This window comes from Equus caballus, chromosome 22 (assembly GCF_041296265.1).
Source record: "Equus caballus isolate H_3958 breed thoroughbred chromosome 22, TB-T2T, whole genome shotgun sequence".
NCBI classification, from domain to species: domain Eukaryota; kingdom Metazoa; phylum Chordata; class Mammalia; order Perissodactyla; family Equidae; genus Equus; species Equus caballus.
In genome coordinates, this window is record NC_091705.1 from 22,104,904 (window position 1) to 22,124,615 (window position 19,712).

At 52.6% G+C, this 19,712-nt stretch overlaps 1 protein-coding gene and 1 long non-coding RNA gene across 6 annotated transcripts in view; one reads left to right on the top strand and one right to left on the bottom strand.

The window, feature by feature from the left end:
* LOC111769971 (uncharacterized) overlaps window positions 1–5,355 on the bottom strand; it is a 30,722-nt gene extending 25,367 nt beyond the window's left edge. Inside the window, exon 1 of one of the 2 annotated variants that reach the window (XR_011430621.1) lies at window positions 5,232–5,355. This is a non-coding gene — a long non-coding RNA (uncharacterized lncRNA). The remainder of the gene's footprint in view (window positions 1–5,231) is intronic. The other variant, XR_011430622.1, reaches the window with a different exon arrangement.
* Window positions 1,578–19,687, top strand: SDCBP2 (syndecan binding protein 2). Of its 4 annotated transcripts, none has more exons than XM_001498847.4 (9): window positions 1,578–1,703; window positions 10,081–10,153; window positions 10,839–10,908; window positions 11,637–11,737; window positions 15,621–15,779; window positions 16,443–16,618; window positions 16,697–16,868; window positions 18,846–18,937; window positions 19,194–19,687. In XM_001498847.4, exons 2-9 carry the CDS (start codon window positions 10,100–10,102, stop codon window positions 19,246–19,248), a joined length of 879 nt encoding a protein of 292 aa, XP_001498897.2. In that variant the 5' UTR covers window positions 1,578–1,703; window positions 10,081–10,099; the 3' UTR covers window positions 19,249–19,687. The 4 variants fall into 4 exon arrangements, with proteins under 4 accessions (XP_001498897.2, XP_070103041.1, XP_070103040.1 ...); XM_070246940.1 differs by having other exon boundaries at window positions 16,697–16,838; XM_070246939.1 differs by lacking the exon at window positions 1,578–1,703 and adding an exon at window positions 4,113–4,216.
* Window positions 19,688–19,712: the final 25 nt, after the last annotated feature.

Here is a 19,712-nt window from a genome sequence, read left to right on the forward strand (position 1 = left end):
CCGAGTGAACTGAGGTGTCTGTGTGTGTATCAGGGGGCGTCCCTTGGTTCAGTTAGGGTCTCTATTTCCTACTCTTCTTTGGCCTCGAAGACCCGGCCTAAGGTGGGTCCACCCATGTTTACTTCATGCTTCAGGCTCATGGGCTCAGCCACAGGGTGTGTCCAGGCCTCAGCTTCAAGAGGCACCGATCGGTCTCACAAAAGAGAAAACATGACCGTGGAGCCACTTCCGCTGTGTACTGTGAGAGATGGACTTTGCCTGTCACATCTACCTCCCAGGGATGATACGAGCCATGGAGACGATGCCTCTGAGGTGCCCAGGGGGAACAGGCAGCACCTCCCATGCAGGCAGGCGGAAGCGCTCCATTAGCGGCAACTGCCTGTCTTGCTATTGTTCTGTGAGGGCTCCTGTGTGGGACCCTCGGCTGTAAACTCCTCAGAGGCTGGCTGTGTCTCCTCCATGGGGCTGAGCACCAGCTGGGCCCTTGGTCAGGATCTGACACATAAGGCACTTAGTGCAACTCTGCCCAGCTAGTCACGGGCACTGTGACGTGGGCCTGCCTGGCCTGGTGAGCAGCCCCGCCCTGGGCGGCAGCCCTGCGTCATTCCTCATGGGCCTCCCCAGGCACCAAGTACGACAAGCACCTCTGTCCAACCAAACCCACCACAACCCAAACTAAATTCCTCCTCCTTTTCTGTTTAATTTTATAGGATTCTTTTTGGGATAAGTAATACATTCAAATTTTTCAAAATTTAAAAGGCACCAAAAAGCGTGCTATAAAAAAATCCCCTCTCACCACCACGCAGCCCCCTTGGTTCCCCTTTCTGGAGACAACCAATCTCAATTCCTGTTTAAAACAATTAAACTTAATTTGCTCCTCCTCCCTTACAAAAATCGTAAGCATCCAAGGCAAAAACTAACTTCAAAACAAACAAAACAAAACCCCACCGCCTTGGAACCCACACAAAAGTACAAACCAAAAGCCCCTCCTAGTCCCACCACAGCACAGAGGTCCCACACTTTAGACGTCCTTCCAGACTGTTTTCAGTGCACATCCACTTTTCAAAAAAGGAAAACCAACGGAAGCCCAGGCTGCAATATTGATTTTTCAGCGCCCTGCCAGCGTCTCAGGAACGCTTCCTCATGGTCTCTTTCCTTAAGCACCTTGAACGGCTCTGTGAACTTCCACAGATACTGGCTTACTGAACCAGCCTCTAGTGATGGGCATTTGGGATTTCTAGATTCCCCTCTTATAAGCCACAAGGTGCTGGGCCCTGGGACCTCACTGCCTACTTATTTTCTTGTAACAAATTCCTAGAAGCAGAAATGCTGGGTCACAAGGTTTGGCCGTTTTTGAAGACCCTGGAAACCCGTCCAACTCCCCTCATGTTCAGCAGGACTGGGGGTCCCATCCAAACCCACTTTCCTCAAGACCAAGAAGTCGGTTCACACCCTCCCGGCGGCAGCTATGTGTGCCCCAACCCACCTCCACTGCTGGAGTAAGACCGAAGTCCTCCTCCGGCCCGGCCACCTGCCTTGTTTACCTGGCCCATCCCAGTCCTGGGTGAGTCAGCTGACCAGGGAGCAGGCGCCACCCTCCCCAGAGCAAGAACCCAGCTAGCACAAGGGCCACCTTCCAGGGAGGCGAAGAGACTCTCTGGGCAGCGGCTGGAGAAGGACGTGCAGCAGCAGCTGGCCTGCAGGTAAGAGCTGGGCCGGGCCTGTCCTGGCTGGGACGGGGAGAAGCGAGACTTGTGCTCACCTGCCACCTTCCCTCCCTGGCCCGCCCCTTCTGGGACTTCCCAGGCCTTTGCTCTCACGATGCATCACTCTGGGGACGAAGTGTGACTGGGGTCTCCTCTTCTGACCCCAGCCCTGGGCTAGGTTTGAGGGCTGAATGACTTTTATCCAAACATCACGAGGGCCCCGGCTCCTTCTGACTGCCTGTGACAGTGCTCACGGAGCTGGGACCCCCACTTTGCTCCCTGAAGTAGGCCCTTGGAAGGCGAGGCAAAGACCTGATTTCTACAAGGAACTGAGAGTGGAGGCCTCAGCTTCCGTTACTCACTTCTTTGCCTGAAGCTGTTTCTATCAATGACCACCTACCACAGCAAGGGAAACCTACAGGGGAACTGGGCTGGTGGCTTGACCTCTCTGAGAACTGGTTTCCTCATTTGCATACTGGAAATATTCCCATACAGTCTGGAGAACTGAATGAGATAATGGAAATAGGGGCCAGTACGTGTGCTCCACATACTCAGAAAATGGTCTCAGAAAATGGTGCTTAAAATGAGGCTGCGTGTGCTGGGCAGGCACCACCCTGGCTGCTTTCCACACAGTGGCCCTAACTAGTAACAACTCTACCACCACCGTCGCTTCTCACCTCGGCTCCCTGCGTCCACCCTTGCCCCTCTAGTCTGTTCTCCAAACATCAGCAGAGGGGGCCTGTTAAAATAAAAGCTGGACCACGTCACTCTGCTGCTCAAAATTCCCCAGCAGCTCGCACCTCGCCAGAGTAATGCCAAGTCCTCGCCATGCTGCACAGGCCACACAGGCTCAGGCCCCTCACCCTTCCCCCACCTCCTCTCCAGCCATTCCCCCTCTGAACCATTGACTTCAGTCTCACTGGTCACAAGAGGCACTCCCACCGCAGGGCTGCCGCAGTGGCTGCGCCCTAGCCCAAATGCTCTTCCCTAGCGCTTTAAGCCTTTACTCAAAAGTCACTCGCCACCCTCTATCCCACAAGAGCGAGACTCTTCTGGACCTCCTGACACCATCCCCCATCCTGCTCTTTCTCCCCATCACTTCCCCCCACCTAAGAGCATACGCACTTATTTATCCAGCCAGAAAGTGACGCTCCTCAAGGACAGATTTCCCTTTTGTTCACTGCCTTATTACTGGTACCTAAAACAGTACAGGGACTTGGGCACTCAGTAAATGTACTGAATGAATGAACAAGAGCTAACGATTACTGCAGGCTTTCACATGCCAGGTGCTGCCCTTGGTGCTTCCCAAACACATCTCATCTCTTTTTAAGAATCTTTTAACTCCCCAGTAAGTCTGGGATGCAAGTATTGTTATCCATATCACAAGGAAGAAAGGGACTTGTCCATGCTTGCTCTCCCAAGTCAGAGGCAGCAGTCTGAATGCAGCCCTGCCTGCCTCCAAGGTCCTTTCTCCTGCCATGGCTGCTCTTGGGCCTGGACTGGGAGCATCTGCATTCCTTGAAGAAGGCGATGGGGGGGCGGGGGGGGGGGGGGGGTGCATGCTGGTGGCCTAGCAACAGCCACTTCCTTCCTGCCCCTCCATACCCCGGGGGCTAATCAGGCCTTCCAGGAGCTACTCCTCTGACACTCTAACCCAGGCCTCCCTCCCTCCCACACACTGTCTTCTGAAGGATGAATGAGGTGTCCACAGGAACAAGTGGGAGTCCTGGAGTTTCAGCTCTTTGGAACCAAGCGTTCCAAAGAAGTGTTCTCATTCCAAAGTCCAAAGATGGGGGCTGATGGCCCCGATCTCTGAGGACCTGACTGCTGTCCTTGTGGGTGTTGTTATTGCTTACAGCAAAAAGTACAGAAGCTCAGGGATGGAAATTCTGCAAAGTGCAGTGGGAGAGGAAAATTCCTCTGGGAGAGATGGGTTAGACAGCTTCTTTTCCTTTCAGAGGAGGTAATTAATTGCTGGAGGCCAACAGCACCGAATTGAGCAAGCTCTTCCATCAAGAGATTGTAGGAGCCAGCCTTTCAATCTACCTCATTAGAGCAGTGTTTTTTCTCTTTCTAGGCCCAGAGTTTTTCTTCAGAGGACTTTTTTGGGCTTTCTCTTATCTCTGGGTCTGCTTTTCCACTGCTTTAAGAAACAATAACTGGACGCCCGCTGTGTGCCAAGCACTGGGGATTCAGAAATGAGCAACATTCCTGACCGGAGAGGGAGACAGGCAACAAACACAGCACAGTGGAAATCCAACCCAGGAAATGCAGAGGGCCTTGCTCACTGTAGTTGCTTAATAAACATTAGTGGAATGAATAGGTGAATACGAGACTGTGTAGCCTAGAGAAGGGAGGCCTGCCTAACTATCTGTGTGTGGACGTGGGGGTTTGAGGCAAAACCCAGAACTGAAGGAAGAGGCATCCACCAGATGAACAAGGGGGAGAGAGAAGGCATTCAAGATAGAGGGAACACCACCTGCAAAAGCACGGAGGCATGAACTAGCAGGGTGAGTTTTAGGATCAGCAAGCAGTCTGGAATGAACGAAACGCAGGGTGAGTGTGGAAGGGTGAGAAGGTGAGACTGGAGATGGTACCAGGAGTCAGGTCACAGGGATAATCTAAGCACCACGTTGAAGTTCGAGGTTTATCCTGAGGTCAAGAGCTGGGTATGCCTTCAAGGCAGGAACTGAGGATAAACCCCAGATTTCTGGCTCAGACCACGGGGTGGATTGGGTGGGGCAGTTGTAGAGGGGCAGCAAAACTGGGAAAAATGAATTCAGTTTGAATAACCTGCAGGAGGTAGTAAAGATCTGGAAGGCAGCTGGACTCCTGGGCCTGGGCCTCCCTATCCCGGGAGTAGCACTCTCCGCTCCTACCCTCCTGAGACCTCCTTCCTTACACCAGGAGGGCTTCCTGAGTGCCCCAGCTTTCTGTTCTGCACCCCACAGACTCAGCTGCCTGGGTCCCTTATAACGAGCAAGCGGTCCAATTTTGCTGTGGGAAGACATCTGCCCACCAAAGCACAAGATCCCTCTCCTCTGGGCTGCAGGAGCTCCATCACTCAGTCACTCTTGGGTAGGATCCCGGGGTGAATCTGCGTGGAGTGGGGCGGGGCACTTGCAGCTCCGCACCAGGTCAGGAGTCGGGGCCAGGCCAGAAACCAAGGAAGGAACGAGTGGGAGGGACGGTGAGATCACAACGAGTAGGAACCACAGGGACTGAAAGCGCTTCCGAAACTTTCAAGAGCGAGGGGGTCCTTTTCAGTTCGAGCAACAGGCAGCGGGGAGCGCCGGCGGGGAACGCTGCCCTTCCCCCTCCCCCAGCTGCCTCAGTACAGAATCCTATCGGTCAGCAGCGGGCGGTTCCACCGCACCCTCCCTTCTTCGGAGCCGTGAAGGGCCTTCAGGGGCCAGGCGCGTGGGGAGGAGAAGGGACACTCGCCCCTTTAAAGCTCGCTCGGCCCGGTAAAGAGAGGACGCGGAGCCCGACCGAGGCTTCCCATCCCGTAGTCTACTGCTTTACCTGATCTCTTTTTCTGGAAACCCGCGCCAGCCACAGGCGCCTGGAGAAAGCGAGAAGCCAGGTGGACTCCAGGAAACCGCGACCAACAACCCACGCGGCAAGAAAGCCGCCATACTGCGCCCCCTGCAGCCGCGGGGCATCCTGGGAGCCGCCCGTAGCCGCGCGCCGGCCAGCGTGGGCGAGACGCACGCGCTTTAGATGCCGCAGCGCGCCCTAGCGGCCTGGCGAGGTCTCTGCGCAGGCGCCGTATCCCATAGCAACCAGAAAACGTTGCTTCCGCGGGATTGGTAGTAACGTGTGGGTCTCAGCAGGAGTTGATTGGGGATCTTTGAGCAGTGTGACAATTTGGGAAACTGAGGCCTCGGGTGAAGAACAGGTCCTGGGACCGTTGGGGATTTCTTTGGTGCCCCGGTGCGTGGCGTCTGTTCCCATTTCAGGAAGCGGGAAATTGAGGCTGGGGAAGGGGGCGTGTTCGTGCCGAGCCGCCGTTCTCCCTGGGTGAAAAATCAATATGATGCCCTATCTTTATTATAAGAGAAAAACGAGGGCAAGGAAAGTAATTTATAATAAAAAATATGCATTTCACTGTGTAAAATCTCAGACTGGGTTACACCCAGTCATGGTTGTACCTAACACAAAATGAGTAAGTTTGGATTTAATGGAAGACAATATCCAACTGAATTTTGCCAACAGTTTGTTTGACATCTTCAGTCAAGGGCTAAATGTCTTTGTATACGGGCGTGGAGTCACGGGAACGGCTACAGTGCAGACACATGGGCGTGTTCTGGTGACTCACCTGTCGTGAGAAGGATTGACTGATTTTTACAAAATGGTGAACAAAACAAAGTATAATTTCCCTTGATTAACCTGGTATATATATGCACTTCTGGATAATGTATATTAAAACCAGGGAAAAAAATCTCATTGTGCTTGTATATAAAACAGGTTATAGACAGGAGTTTTGCCTACATGAAGGTTCGGCAGGATGTTGGAAAGTTGTGCAGGACAGAGGCCAGTTGCATTACAAGAGGTCTCTGCTCCCAGCTTCCTAAATGCCAGCAGTGTCCCCTCAGTCTTGTGACACCCAAAAATGCCCACACAAATGTCCAGTCTGTTCCTTGGAAAACCACTGATTTATTCAGTCAAATAATTTTTGCCAGTGTACATGTGCTGGGCACCGTTTTGGGGGGAGGTATAGTGTGGTGAATGAGACACAGCCCCTGCCCTTCTGAGGTGGGTTCCAGTATAAGAAAGTACCCAGATATTAATCATATCATATGATAAATAGCTTGACAATAGAAGCAGTACAAGTTAGGGGTAGGAACACACGAGAAGACCCAGCCCACCAGAAGGGGATCCCATGGCCTAGAAAAGCCGACCAGAGAAGCAGTATTGGAACTGAGCCTTGAAAGAGCACGACACAGGGAAGGGTAGTGTGCCAAGCAGAGGGAACAGCATGACTAAAACAGGCCCAGGGTCCCTGGCACACAGCAGACACTCAAATGTTGTGACTGAATAAATGGATGATTGAATGAGACACAGCATATTTGCTGGCAGGGAGCCATTCCCCACTGTATCATGAACTGCTACAAGGCAGAGGAATACCTGCTTCCTGATCCTGCCTAGAACGCCAAAACTGAGTTGGGACCCAGAGAAGGTGGCAGTGGTGAAAGGGTGCCAGACACAGAGAAAGGGTTGTGCGGTCCTGGCTGAGGTATGGTATCCAGGAAGTGGATCTCTGATTGTGCTCTCCCAGAGGGCAGCTGCTAAAAATATAACCACTCTGCTGCTTCAGTTCAGAACAAGCAGGGCAGAGTGGCGTCTTGTTTGCACATCTGCTGTTCATGCATGATCCTGGTGGCAGGGCACGGTTATGGCAGATGGTACCTCCTGAGGAGTGTCCCAAGGTAAAAGTCTCCCAGGGTGTGTACACTGGGGAGGCCACAGGCAAAGGGGTCTCTCCACTAGCAGGTCTAAAGGAGGTCAGAGCCAGTTCCCTCTCCCCTAGGACAATGCCTCTCCTCTTGAGATGATCATTTCTTCCCCCAAGGCCAGGTTGAGGCAAGGATCTTGAACTGCCTGCCTCCAGGAGCTGGGCAGGCAGCGTCAGTCGGCTGGGTGGGTCCTTTGGGAAACAAGAAAGCACACAGAGCTCCATCTAAGAAGTGGGCTGCGGCTCAGCCTGGCTGAGTGTTGCCGGGCAGGATTCCTGCTCTTGCATTGCCAAATAGATTGATTGTTTTTCAATACAGTTAAAAGTGAAGAATTTTATATTTCCAGATTTTAAAATGTTGGTGCTCATTCAAATGTAAGAAACAAAAACCAAGACTGTGAGAGGTAAATGAAACATGTTTGGGACCCCTGGTCCTTGTTTCCATCCTAGGAAGGTGGGTGTCCTGAGGACATCAGAACGTTACTTTCCAAGGAGAAGAATGGAAGCCCAGGCAGAAGGCATTGCCTCTGGCAATATTATTGAGTTAGTGTCCATGCTAGGGGCTAGGGGTTACACAGCAAATGAGGAGGCCCAGTTCCTGCCCTTTTGGAACTCCCAGTCTAACAAGGTAGGTGGAGAAGTAAAGAGGCGACTACAGGTGTAGTGAACAATCCACAGGCATAAGGACATGGGATGGTTGGGGGCGGGGGGAGGGGGGGGTTGTCGCCAATCAAGGCAAGCTTCCTGAAAGAAGAGTCCTCTAGTCTGGTCTGGGACTCCAAAATGATTAGGAGTTAGCCAGGGGGTGGAGGCGGTGGAAGGTATTCCAGATAGAGGAAATAACACAGGCCAAGGCCTGGAGAGCTGAGAACCTTTGGTTAATTCAAGGATCTGAAAGTAGCTCACTGAGGCTGGAGCTGAGAGTGGGAGTTGGGAGAAGGACACATGGCAAGAAATGAAGCCGAGAGTCAGGCATGAGTTGCAGACAGCTGTCTGTTGGGACTCAGCGCCAGCGAGCAAAGTGGTCTAGATGTAAGAGACAATAGAGAATGGTGGAGCCTGGGGCACCCTAGAGTCTGCTGCTACTCAGCTATAGCTCCTTGGCTGCAGTCCAGAGTTGCCAAAGTTTCCTGTTATTCAGGAGCAGCAAAATTAGATTATTAAATGCCGTGTCTTGAGTTTTGCATTTAGGCGGCTAATTGGAATGTATGAAGTACTCTGCAAGGTGAAAAATAATGTGTTTGCATCTGGCCTGTGAGCCACCAGTTCCAAGGAATCGTGAAGGCCTTGTGGGCCACTTTAGGGAACGTGGGCTAGATTCTGAGAGCGGTGGGGAGCCACTCGGGGGCTTAAGCAGGAGCATGACATCCCAGGCTCATGCAGAAAGGTCTTGTTGGCTGCCATCTGGAGAACAGTGAGAGAGGAGGCAGGACCCATTGGAGGATGTTGTGGCCCCTTGGCGGGGGTCGGGGGTGCGGATGATGGAGGTCTGCACAACAGCATGGGGATTAGGGATGGGACATGGGACAGATGGGATTTGGTGGCAGATTAGAAGGGATGGTGTGTATGTGGGGAGTCAGGGTTGATGCAAGGGTCAGGCAGCAGGTGCAGAAGAAGGAGCAGGAGCAGTGATGGATGAAGATGACCTTGGCCACTGGCGTTACTCAGGGGAGATGCCCAGAGGATCTGTACCTGGGTGGGGCTGGAGTCACGCCACCCCTGGCACAGCCCACTCAATTCCATGTGACAACTCAGCCATCCCTTTGTACCAGGGACAGTAGGCCCAGTGGGGTGAATGGAACACACTTTGACCCCAAGGAATGGCAGTTAAGCTGGGAAGACAGACTGAGGATAATTGATGAGGCCAGAGGCTGGCGCAGAGTCTCTCCCAGAGGGCAGGGCCCTGGGTGGCAGGAGCAGTGACCTCGTTGCCTAGGGAGCCAGAGGAGGCCTGTCCAGCAGGAACCGAGGGTGACAAGGGGTGAGGCAGGGCATCCAGCTGGAATGGACTGGCCCAGCAAAGGCCTGGAGATGTGACAGAGCCAATGGGTCAGTGGGTAAACGGAGAAGAACCCAGAAGACAGACTGCTCCTTCCTCACTTTTCACCGAGGAAGGCGATTAAGCGTATTTTGTGAGGTGATTCCTTTGAATTTCTTCAGGTACCTTTCTCTGGGGTCCTGCTGATTGACAGCTAGAAGGTATTTAGTAAATGTTCATGGTGTTCCCCCAAGCCCCCATTCCCCCCTCCCTTTGGAGCAATGAATGTTTAAATTCTGCTGCAGTTTGTGTGTCTGTTTTGAAGAATATCCATTGGTCTTGCTTCATTGTGGCCAAGATGGAGGCTGGAAATGGGTGGTAAACAGTAGGAGCTCAAATACCCAGAGATGAAGAGGGATGTAGGGGAGTGTGCCCTGCTGCCTTTCTGTTGTGATATTAAGTACCACCTCCCTCAACACACTTGACACTGGACTGAATCCCGTGCGGCTGTGGGACGATGCTGTGCAGACCCCTAATCTAGGCTGGGTATGCAGCAGGTGCTCACTAGGAACCTGCTGGACTGAACTTCGGTCTTGGGTGATCAGACCTCATTAGCCCGTTTGAAACATGGCAGGAAGGGTGTGGCCCCTAGTCCTGCTTTTCCTGGCCAGCATGACCTGGGTGGTCCCTTGGGCCTGGGTTCTAAAGCCCAGAGTCAGTTGCATGTGGTGGGATGGAATTTTGTTAGGATGGAGACCAGGGGCTTGGGAAACAAACAGGCTTGAGTTCAAATCCTGCTTCCCCATCTCCAAAATGGGGACAGTAAAACCTTCCTGGTCTCTGTCTCATCCTGAGAGTGCTGAGTGGCACAGGAGCAGGAGGTGGACGTCCAGGCCTCCTTTCGCCCTTCACCTCTCCTCTCCCTCTGCGCCCTGCAGGGTGTTCCAAGGAGCAGCCATGACCACCCTGTACCCATCTCTGGAGGACCTGAAGGTGGACCAGGCCGTTCAGGTAAACCGCCAGGCCCGCGTTGGCCTGGGCCCCCTGAGGGAGCCTTCGAGATTACCCCGGAGTAACTAAAGGAGGCTTGTCTTGGAAGGGGTTGGGTGTTGAGGCCCCTGGGCACGCAGCTCACCACTGCAGGGCCTGCTGGGCTGAGCAGGTGTCCAGAGGCTGAGGCGGGGGAGTGACAACAGGAATGGAAAAGACAGAGCAGCTGCAGACAGGCCTCTCTCGGGCCTGCTTTGTCCCGCTGCTTCCTCTGTCAGGGTTTGGGGAGACCCCACAAGCTGTAGGGCAGGCTTCCAAAGTAAACCCTGTGAGCACGGCGTTTGTCCTGCTTAGCCCCCATAAGCCCCTTCGCCTGCCATCCCACCTGTGGTCCCAGTGGGTTTTGAGAATTTGGGACTTTTCAACTGCGAATTTGGTTGGGAGGTGGGTCTCAAAGTACTGGCGGCCTCAGGTGGTAAACAGGTCATGACATCTGGTGGGTCGTGGGCTCCTGGGAGAACCTCCCCCGAGACACACGGACATCTGCAGAGGCCACATTGACACACAATCTCGAAGGTTCATGGACAGCCCCCCTCAGGCCCAGTGACATGCCTAATGCCCTGACCCCCAGCTTCAGGGAGCCCCAGGCTCCAAGGGTTGCAGCGGTCCCAGCCACAGCTGACCAGCACTCCCTGCCCCTCCCCAGGCCCAGGCCAGAGCCGTGTCCAGGATGCCCGCCCTGCCGGTCCAGGAGACAGCCATCTCCCAGCCTTCAGGTGAGCGAGTGGGGGTTGGGGTTCTCCTGACTGAGAGTGGCCTCTTCTGGTGGCTTCCAGGTGCTTGCCTCCTGCCTGCCACTGTGCAGTGGGCTGATGCACATTTCACCTTCACTGGGACCCTAGTGGGTCAACGAGAAGCCCGGGCTTCATGAGGGCACTACCTTCCCTGACTGGGGCCACCACAGAAGGTGGCATGAAGAGACCAGATGAACCCTAGAGTGGGTTGCACAGTCTTGAGCAAACAAGACTGGTGGTGGGAAGGACCTTGGGCTCAACTCCTCCCCCTCATCACAGGCACTGTTCCCCTGGAGCTGCCCTGGCCTCCCGCAGCTGGGGGACTTCCTGAGAGCGGGCCTCAGGGCCCTGGGACCAGCCCTGTGCTTCATGTTGGGTGTCTGGCCTCATGCCAAGTAAAGTCAGTTGAGGTGAACACCAAAGTGGTACATGAGGGACTCGGTGTCCCAGGCTGCTCCTGGAGAAAGGCAGCTCCCTGCTCCTCAGAGGAGAGGACCCCATCACCAGCGAGTGTCCCTGCCTTCCTCTCCCACAGCTCCCACGTTCCTGAGGACACATGGCATTCTTAGGGGTATACTGCATTCTTGGGAATACATAGCATTCCCAGGTCCTGGTCCTTAAAAATGAGTGACCACAGGGGAGCCAGCAGGTGTGGCTAAGCCCGGCCCTTGAGTAACATCTTTCTTCTCCCTTCCTTTCCTTCCCGTCAGTTTTGTACCCAAACCTGGCAGAATTGGAAAATTATATGGGTCTTTCCCTCTCCAGCCAAGAAGTCCAGCAGAACCTGCTGCAGATTCCGGAAGATGCCAGCGTAGGTATTTGTTTCTTGCCTAATGTGGGCACAGAATGTTCCAACTCTCCCTCCTTCTTGATCTTTCCATTTAAACAAACTTGAATCTCTTGCTTCCCCAGCATTCTGGGCCACAGTCTATCCTTTGACCTCTGGCTTCAGTCTGCCGGCCTGAGCCTGCTGGGTGAGAAGGAAGGACATTAAACCCAGGCTGAGCTTGGGGCTTCTAATGAAGGGCTGCCTGCGACTTGAGAGCAGCTGCATGGACAGGCAGAGCTTGTCAATCAGCTCTGGTCCCCAGATTAACCGCGAATGCTTGATTCCTGCTCTCCATGGCTTCAGGGAGCAAAAGAAATCATGGCACAGAAATATTCACTCCTGAAAACGGGTTCACCCATAGACCCAGTCAGTCCCAACTCCAATGAGCTCCAGCATCCCTGTGGGCCATTGGTCAGTGTCCTTGTCGGCCAACCTCCCCCTGAACTAGTGAAAATCAATTGCAAAGTGCAACTGCAAATCTGGCTAAGGCCAAAGCAATTCATGAAGTTGACGGAAGTGACGATGGACTGCCACAGCCACATATAAAGCCAGTGACCTGAGGATCTCACAGGAGAAAAGCGGCAAGGATGAGGACATGTGGGGCCCTGAGAAGAACTGGTGACACCCTGTGGTGTTTCTCTGAAATGACTCCCTTGATAGCCACGCTGTGAAGGACAAACACAAGCAAAGAAGGACATGTTTCTATAGTTCAGTTTTAGTCCATTGACTTGATTCCTCTTTGCTCCAATTATTAGGACATAAATATATTCAACCTAAATTTTGATAAAATATGACAGACAAATGTGTTTTTATAACTAAAAAATTTTAGGGGCCGGCCCAGAGGTGTAGTGGTTAAGTTCATGAGCTCTGCTGTGGCAGCCCAGGGTTCATGGGTTTGGATCCCGGGCACGGACCTACACACCGCTCATCAAGCCCTGCTGTGGCACATCCTACATACATGATAGAGGAAGATGGGCACAGACGTTAGCTCAGGGCCACTCTTCCTCACACACACAAAATTTTAATTGTCTTTATTTTTAACTTTTTATTTTTAAATAATCATAGATTTACAGGAAGTTGCAAAGGTGGCACAGAAAAGGGTGCAGAAGAGGGTGCCCTTGCCCTGGCTTTCCCAGTGGCTGCATTTTATGTGCTGTAGTATAGGGCCAAAAGCAGGCATTTCACTCTGACTATGTGTGTCTGTAGTTCTCTGTCATTTTATCAGCTGTGTGGACTCATGTAACCACCACCACAGTCAAGACACAGAACAATTCTGTCACCACAAAGGTCTCCCTCGTGCCACCACTTCGTAATCATGCCCACTCTTGCCCCTCACCATCCCTTCCCACTGACAACCACACTGTCTGTCTTCCGTCTCTATAATTTTGTTGTTTCAGAATGTTACATAAGTGGAATCACTTAGCGTGTGACCTTTCAGATGGGCTTTTTTCACTCAGCATGATGCCCTGGAGATTCTTCCAAGTTGCTGCGTGTATCAGTAGCTCGTTCCTTTTCACTGCTGAGTAGTATTCCACGGTATGGATGTACCCGGGATTGTTAAGCCATTGAGGGAAATTTTAGTTGTTTCCAGGTTTTGGCCATTACACACTAAGCTGTTATGAGTGTTTGTGTACAGCTTTTTGTACAGACATAAGTTTTCATTTCTCTGGGATAAATGCCCAGAGTGCAATTGCTAGGTTTTATGATAAATGTGTGTTTATATATTTTTAAGAAGCTGCCAAACTATTTCCAGAGTGGCCGTACCCTTTTATTTTCCTGCCAGCAATGCATGAGTGCTCCAGTTTCTTCACGTCCTCGCCAGCATTTGGTGTTGTCACTATTTTTAATTTTAGCCATTATGATAGGTGAACAATGATGTCTCATCATTAATTTGCATTTCCCTGATGGCTAGTGATGTTGAACAGCTTTTCATGTGCTTATTTACCAGCTGTAAATCCTTTTCAGTAAAGTGTTTCTTTAAATCTTTTGCTCATTTTCTAAGTGGACTGTCTTTTTTAAGTCAAGTTTTGAGAATTCTTTATTCTAGAGTCCTTTCACAGGTATGTGGTTTGTAAATATTTTCTCTCAGTGTGTAGCTACTCTTTTCTCCTAATTAAAAGGGTCTTTTGCAGAGCAAAAGTTTTCAATTTTGATGAGATCCAGTTTACTGATTTTGTGTGTGTGTGCGTGCATCATCCTTTGGTGTCCTAAGAAATTTTCATCAAGCCCTAGGTCCTGAAGATTTTCTCTTTTATTTTCTTCTAAAACTGTTACAGTTTTCTGTTTTACATTTCAACTTATGATTGAATTTGAGTTCATTTTTGTCAAAGGTGTGAGGTTTAGGTCAAGGTTCATATTTTTGCCCATGGTTGTTCAATTGCTCCTGCACAATCTGTTGGAAGGACTATTCTTTCTGTGCTGAATGCTCTTGCACCTCTGTTAAAAGCAGTTGGCCCTACTGTGTGAGGGCATTCCTGGATTCTCTCTGCTGTCCCATTGATTTCTGTGTCCGTCCCTCCACTGGTATCACACTGTCTTGATTACTATAGCTGCAGAATAAGTCTTGAAATTTGGCATAGTGATTCCTCTTGCTTGATTCTTTTTGTCAGAATAGTTTTAGCTATTCTAGTTCTTTTGTGTTTTCATATAAAGTTTAGATTAACCTTGTTTATATCTACAAAACATCCTGCAAAGATCTTTTTAAATTTATTTTTAAAACATTTTTTGGTGAGGAAGATTGGCCCTGAGCTAACATCTGTTGCCAATCTTCCTCTTTTTGCTTGAGGAAGATTGTCACTGAGCTTAATATTTGTGCCAGTCTGCCTCTATTTTATGTGGGATGCTGCTCCAGCGTGGGTTGACGAGTGGTGCTAGGTCTGTGCTCCAGGATCTGAACCTACGAACCCCAGGCCACTGAAGTGGAGCACTGAACTTAACCACTACACCACTGGGCCAGCCCCCCTGCAAAGATTTTGACAGAAAACACTTTAAAGCTGTCAATTTGGGGACAGTTGACAGCTTTCCTCTGTTCTTCCGATCCCTGAATAGAGAATATCTCTCCATTTATTTAGATCTTCCTCCGTATCTTTTATTCATGTCTTGTGGTTTTCAGCATATGATTTCTATACATATTTTGTTAGATTTACACCTAAGTATTACTTTTTTTTTGAGTGATTGTAAGTGGTATTGTACTTTTAATTTCACTTTCCACATGTTCATTGTTCACATATAGAAGTACGATTGATCTTTGTATGATCTTGTATCCTGTGACCTTGCTGAACTCACTCGTTAGTTCTAGTTCGTTTGTAGATTCCTTGGGATTTTCTAGTCGACCATCGTGTCATCTGGAATAGGGACCATTTTATTTCTTCTTTTCCAATCCATGCCTTTTGTTTCCTTTTCTTGCCTTATTGCTCTGGCGAGTTCTTCCAGTACTGTATTTCATAGTAGTGGTGAGAGTGCCTTATTCCTCATCTTAGGGGGAAAGCTTACATTCATTTTTATACTTTTAGCTTAATTTCTTTCAAGGCAAAAATCAAACTGAGCCCCTTTCCCTCGTTGCTCAGTATTTGCTGCGAAATTTTTCTTTTCTTTTTAAGTGGATTTTAAAGAGGTCTTCTGATACCAATTTGCCTTGGAAAAGGAGGGCCCCCTCTCTATAGACCCGTCTCGTCTTTCCCCATTTTCCTGGCTGTCTTTCAGGGGTGTGGGCTTTGTCGCCCCCTAGTGGCCTCATGGAGCCATGCCCTCTTTCGCCCCCTGCAGAGAAGTTTGTGGTCTGGGGGTAGGGTGGGGCCCAGGGACCTCTCGATCCTCCTTTCCCTATCCCGACGAAACTGAGCCCCTGCTCCCCTGGTGTCTGCAGATGGCGGTCTCGGGCCCGTCGGCGGGCCTAGTGGTGGCGCCGGTGTCCGGGAACAGCCTGGGCGCGCGGCGTGCGGAGATCAAGCCCGGGGTGCGCGAGATCCACCTGTGCAAGGACGAGCGCGGCAAGACCGGGCTGCGGTTTCGGGCCATCGACCAGGTGGGGCTGGGGACCGGTGGGAGAGGAGGGGTCCCCGGAGGGCGAGCGCGCCTGCTGGACGCCCCCCTATACCCCCGCAGCCCGAGCTGCCCGCGCTCCCCCACGCGCCATGGGACTTCGGCCACATCAGCCACCAGCCCGAGAGCGGGCAGCGCAGGGGCCCGTCCACAGCAGGGAAGGTGCCGAGTGGGCATGGGAGCCGAGGCCCGCCCAGGCCCAGGCTCTTCCTGTCAATCCACCTGCCCCAAGGCCCCAGGGCTGGCGCTGGGTTTCAGCAGGGACCCTCCGCCTGCCCCTCCGTGGGCTCCTGTGGCTCAGAGCCTCCCTCACCACTCCCACCCCCCAGCCCCCCAGCTCACAGGAATCTCGCTGCCAGGCTGCTGTCTGTCGACAGTGGAAGCCAGGGTGCCATCCCATTGTGGGTGGGAGTCGGGGTGAGCCTCCAGCCAGGGTTGAAATCCTGATTCAGCTGCTTCCTAGTTATGTGGCCTGGAGCATTTCCTCTCCAGGAAAGTAGGGTAACCGTTGTACCTGCCAGGCAGAGCTCTCGTCCTGGTAGGTAACCTGTCAGCTCCCACAGGATCAGGAGCAAAACCACAGCTTGGAGGAGAGCCCTGGGCTGGGCCGGCCAGGGGCGCTGACCGTGGGCCCTGCCTCCCCCAGGGAATCTTTGTGCAGTTGGTCCAGGCCAACACGCCCGCGTCCCTCGTGGGGCTGCGCTTTGGGGACCAGATCCTGCAGATTGACGGGCGTGACTGTGCCGGGTGGAGCACAGACAAAGCCCACCGGGTGGTGAAGAAGGCATCGGCGGAGAAGATCGTCATGGTCGTTCGAGACAGGTGAGTAGCCAGCCCCAGGAGCTTCTCTATCCACCCCCAGCCACGCCCCAGGCCCAGCTCACTGTCCCTCCCCGCCAGGCCGTTCCAGCGGAACATCACCTTGCACAAGGACAGCATGGGCCACGTTGGCTTTGTCATCAAGAAGGGGAAGGTCATCTCTGTGGTCAAAGGGAGTTCTGCGGCCCGCAACGGGCTCCTCACCAACCACTCCGTGTGCGAGGTGAATGGACAGAATGTCATCGGGCTGAAGGTAGGCCGTGCCACGCTCCGCCTCAGGACCTTCAGGAGCTCGGAGACTCTGCTGGGTGGTGGGAAGGCTCGTGTCTCTGGGCAGCTGCATTCCCCCCGAGCCTCAATTTCCCCATCCTAAGGTTGCTGTGAGGAGTCACTAAGACAAGGTACACAGAGCTCCGAGCACGGTGCTAGCACACAGTAGGTGCTCAATAAATATTAGCTATTGTTACTAACACGTGGAGGCCAGAGCTGTGACAGATGGCACGTGTAAGGACACAGGCACCCAGGTGGCTGCTGGCTGCACGGATACCTCCCTACTCTGTGTGGCATTTCTGTTTGCACACTGGGTCACATTCAGTAGTAGGAATAGTTTAGAAAATTGCTATTCAGAAAGCTGTTTCTGCCCTCCGTCCATTTTTGGAGGGGGTGGGTATGGCGAGTTTTATCTTTAAAAAAGAAGAAGGAGCACGTGGTTCAGGGTCAGCGCTGTGGATGTGGACTGAGGGGTGGCTGCCTTGGGGAACAGACCGTGGAGGATGATGAGTCACGTGGCTTTTGGTCCCAGAACAAGTGAAAGCGGTTCTATCCTGATGTGATGCCACGTGGACCGAGAGTGGTTCTTAATCCCGGTTGTGATGTAGAGTGAGGGTCCGTTCCCCTCCTGCAGCCTGGGCTTGGAGACTCACATGGCAGGGCTCCCCCAGCACAAGTGGCCTGGGTGGTGGCATCTCATGTCGCAGCTGGCACAGTGTTTTATGCCACCTTTCCACCCTCACAAGGGCCATCACCAAGCCATTCCTGTCACATAGCTGCTTCCCTGTGCTTGATAGTCTCCCCACCTTCCTTGGAGGCTTGCTCTGACAGCTCATGGCATTGCGATCAGGAAGTTCTCCTAATGTCTGTCTAAAGTCCCTCCTGCTGCATCTCTCTCCTCCGTCTGGAATCAGACCCGACAATCCAAAGGGAACCCATGATACCTGGAAAGTTGACTACACTAATACCAATGCTTACTAGCTGGCTCTTTCGGTGAGTGAGTTCACTTCTTTCAAAGCATTACAGTTTTTTGGTCTTAGCTATTCTGGAGAGCAGTCCTTCTAAATGTGCTGACTTTCTCTCGTCCTCCCTGACGGCTCAAGGCTTCATTATGAACATTTCAGTTATCCTGCCACCATGGTGCTGGAGGCTCCTGGGACTGGCTTTGTCCCCTTTCTGAATGGCTCGGGACAGCTATGTGTCTTGAGATCATTTATCTTTTCAGTTTGTGTGTTTCCACGCTGTGCCCATCACTAGTCCTCCTAGCACAGCTTCTCCCATCTATCCGGAACAACTCAGAAAATGCACAGCCGAGTTAAGATGTGTGTGAAGTAAAGGCCCCTGGTCTCTGAGGGAGGACCCGCGCCTCTTCCAATGGCCATCACTGTTGCATTGAACTGTTTGGCACACTTCGCTTAGAGACGTTTCGTTGCTGGTTCTCCCCATGACCTGAGTGGCGTCTGCAGGCCTTTCTCTTTTTACTGGTCAACAAGACGTGAGAGCTCCAAGGTCCCTGTGGACTTGGCTCAGGCTGGCTGGCTGACAGAGCCCAGCGGGTGGGTGGGTGGGCCTCCTGTCCCCACTGCATGGTTATCCTCTTTGTGCTTTGGGGCCGGAACCAGAGTGTGACTGGGGCCAGGGAGATGGGACAGAAGACATGGGCTGTGGGGAAGGGAAGGAGAGCAGAGTTTAGAAGGCCCTGTTACACGTCAGGCCCACTCGACTGGCCCCCAGGGTGAGGTGGGAGTGGGGTGCTCATTTTACCGAGGAGATCCTCAGCTGGGAGGCCCACGTTCTTGCTCGAGCAAGGCCTCACCTGGGCGTCTGCCTGAGCCCCTCACCCACAGGCAGCCAGGCATCAGTGGTGTCCTCTCACAGGGGCCGTGCCTAGCCCCTGGACAGAGGTGTCCGAAGAGCTGCCCGGGTCCCCAGGGTGACTGCTCCCTCCCCTTCTCTCCAGGACAAAGAGGTCACGGAGATTCTGGCCATGGCCGGGAATGTCGTCACCCTGACCATCATCCCCACGGTGATCTACGAGCACATGGTCAAAAGGTAAGGCTGCCCCCTCCTGCCCGCCCCTCCCCTCCCCGCTGCCCGGCCACCTCAGCTCCCTCCAGGCTTATGTGGGGCACAGACCAACTTGCCCTCCCCTCCTCCCTTCAGGGTGGCTGGTGGCTTTTGGTGATTTGAAAGGCTTAGAAATGGAAGTGAAGGCCCACATGGGATGCACAGGCTCGGGGGGGGGGGGGGGGGGGGGGGGGGAGAAGGGGCTGCCAGTTGTGGCCACTGTCGTCGTTGCTGCGTCTAGGTTGTCCCTGACCCTGCTTCACCACACCATGGACCACTCCATCCCAGACATCTAAAGCCACACGGGGGCAGCTCAGCCCTCCCACCCTCCCGCAGGAAAGGGCAGAGTCCTCAGACGACCTTGTGGAGGCCTGCTGCCTGGGGGCGTGTTCCAGTTGGGGCAACGTTGGATCACGTGGGTCTCATTCATCCCCAGGCCTCCTGGAGCCTCAGACTCTGAACACACGGCTGGGCTGGGCAGGGCCCCCAGGCAGCCGAGTTTTTGCGCCAGTTTAAATGCTGGGCACGTAGCCAGCCCGCTAAACACTTCTAAAAGTTGCAGCGGGTCCCTTTCAAGATTTTGCCTCTACCAGAAAAATAGTTCCATGTTTTGAAAGAACAGAAATACAATCTTTGTGAAAATTGTTTCTTTTTCCTTTACTTGCTCTTTGTCACAAACCGTATATAGTTATAACCCTTCACTTCTTTTGAATAAAGATTTGATTTCAAATAAAATCCCTTCCTCAAAAGTCATTGAAAA